General features: G+C 38.9%; 1 protein-coding gene across 1 annotated transcript; it reads right to left on the reverse strand.

The window, feature by feature from the left end:
* Positions 1-6: 6 nt before the first annotated feature.
* LOC107134881 (la-related protein 4-like) lies at positions 7-1,647 on the reverse strand. The gene is given in 2 exon segments (XM_048797765.1): positions 7-196; positions 304-1,647. Coding segments are annotated over 2 exon segments (1,293 nt in total). The 5' UTR covers positions 1,465-1,647; the 3' UTR covers positions 7-64.
* Positions 1,648-2,247: the final 600 nt, after the last annotated feature.

The raw sequence follows: 2,247 nt of genomic DNA on the forward strand, positions 1-2,247 counted from the left end.
TTTGGCATAACTTAACTTTCGAGGTTCCTGTATGGTCACAGCTCCGGATGCATTTGTGTTACTATTACTTGGTGAAGCAGTATTTGCCTGTGGTGTCTTTGCAGTGCTTGGGGAAGAAACTGGTATAGTCATATGATTGAGAACATCCTTCTGAACAGTGGATTCCTCTATTGGATCCTTTTCTTTCTGAGTTGTGCTTAATGCAGGAAGCTCAGCTGTACATTGAGGACTTGTACTCATATTGAGTTGCAGGGCAGAAGTACAGTCTGTTTGCTCATCTTCTACAGGTACTGGGCAACTAACTCTCAAGTCTTCATTATTCTTTTCTTTGTAGACACCTTTAACAACATCAGACATTCTATTCTCCAAAACAAGTTCACCTGGCATTCTTGATGAACTTCCAGGTAATGGAGGAAAATTTGAAGCTAGTAAGTCAAACTTTGGTGTAGGAGCCTTTGTTTCAGCTGTTGAAGGATGGGGTCTTGGGATTCTGTTATCTTCTCATCGTCTTCGACCTCTGAAAACAGTTCTCCGATTTTTTTGGAATGGTCGACCAACATTCATAGCAGCAGCATTTGTTTTATAAGATCCTGGTGAATTAAAGCCATTCACAAAACTACCATTGGGAAAGGGAGCCAGTGGCATTTCAAAGTAAGGTGCAGGACTTGGAGACCAAGACTGAGGCACAATACTATAGACTGAGTATTGTTGATGAGGATTATATACAGGCTGCATAAAGACTGGTGAGGCATACTGTGCTTGAGTTTGAATTGGTTGACTATACATACTAGAATCCATTAATCAATAACCATTCTTAGCAAAAAAAGTATTGATGGCTTTTATCCTTGCCATGATTGGCTTGCCCTGAAACGTTTTAACTTCTTCTCTTAAATATTTAAAAGCCTGTTGTGCATCTGTGTCTGACTGAAAAGTGATATACCAGTTGCTATTATGAGCAAACTCACAGCTTATCACTTTGGGGCAGTTTTCACTTTTAAACAAAGCTTTCACTTCCTCTACTGGTGTTGTTTCAGGAATCTCTCTGAGAATGACAATACAATGTTTATGACTTGGTCTCACCTTCTCACCCTTCTCATCAACTTGTACCATAGGAGAAGATCTCAACACTTCAAGAATTAGATCAGGATCTGTGGTCAATTTTTTTATCTCTTCCATGTTGGCAATTGTCCAAATTGGGATGAACTGATCACTATCCCTCTGAGATATCAAATAAAGATCCTTTGACAAGTTTTCTCGTGAAAAACAGAATTCTAATTGTTTCTTTAGACATTCTTTTAGGTCTTCTGTGGAAATTGTTGAACTGCTTTCTCCAGAAACATCATATATTTGGTAACTCAGCTCTTCAGGTCCTAATATCATTCCATCAGTTGATTCTTCAATGCCTGTAGTGTTTCTTGTGGTTTCACACGATGGAGAATACATTACTTCATATTCCTTACACATATCTTCTGAAAGCTCAGCATTTCCTTCAGGATGAGACCCCGATGTGGCTGCTGTTTCATGCCAAGAGCTTTCAGTTCCATGAGCTACAGTAGTGGCATCAGGAGTTCCAGGAGGAATTTCTTGCCATGCTTTGGCATTAGGATTTAAACCAGTTCCTTTAGATGTTACCTGCTTCTCCCTCCGGGGTCCCACATGTTGCTTGCCTTCCTCCCAGAGGCCCCGTGAGGCCTCGCCTCACTCCCCCCCCCAGTGTTTCTTTAAAATGTAAAAGGGAGAGGACATTTCAGAGGGTTAAAAATTAGCTATAGATAGGCTTGTTGGCACATGCATATAATCCCAGTTACTCAGGAAGCTAAGGAAGGAGGATCAAAAGTTTGAGGAAAGCATGACAAATTTAGCAAGATCCTGTCAAATAAATAAATAAATAAGGTAGGGGTTGTGGCTTGGAGGTAGAATGCCTAAGGGTCCAATCCCCAGTACAGAGAAAATAAACAAAGTTTTATGCTCGTGAGTGGCTGTGAAGGTGCTGACATTAAAGTTAAAAAAAAAAAAGCATGTGAGAATATTCTATTATTGAGATAAAGTACTATTTGGGGTAATTATAAATTTGTACTTGCTCTAATTTTTTTTTCATTGATTAAACACACTTAAATGGATAAATTAAAGACTACAAAGATGATATTTGATTAAGGTCTGCAATGGAAAATAACATGAATTTTCTAAAATCAATTTTGTCTGCTCTTTGCCATGATGGGAAGTAAAGTGTGAGAAAAAAGATGCTCA

The sequence above is a fragment of the Marmota marmota genome, unplaced genomic scaffold (genome assembly GCF_001458135.2).
Source record: "Marmota marmota marmota unplaced genomic scaffold, marMar, whole genome shotgun sequence".
Lineage (NCBI taxonomy): Eukaryota > Metazoa > Chordata > Mammalia > Rodentia > Sciuridae > Marmota > Marmota marmota.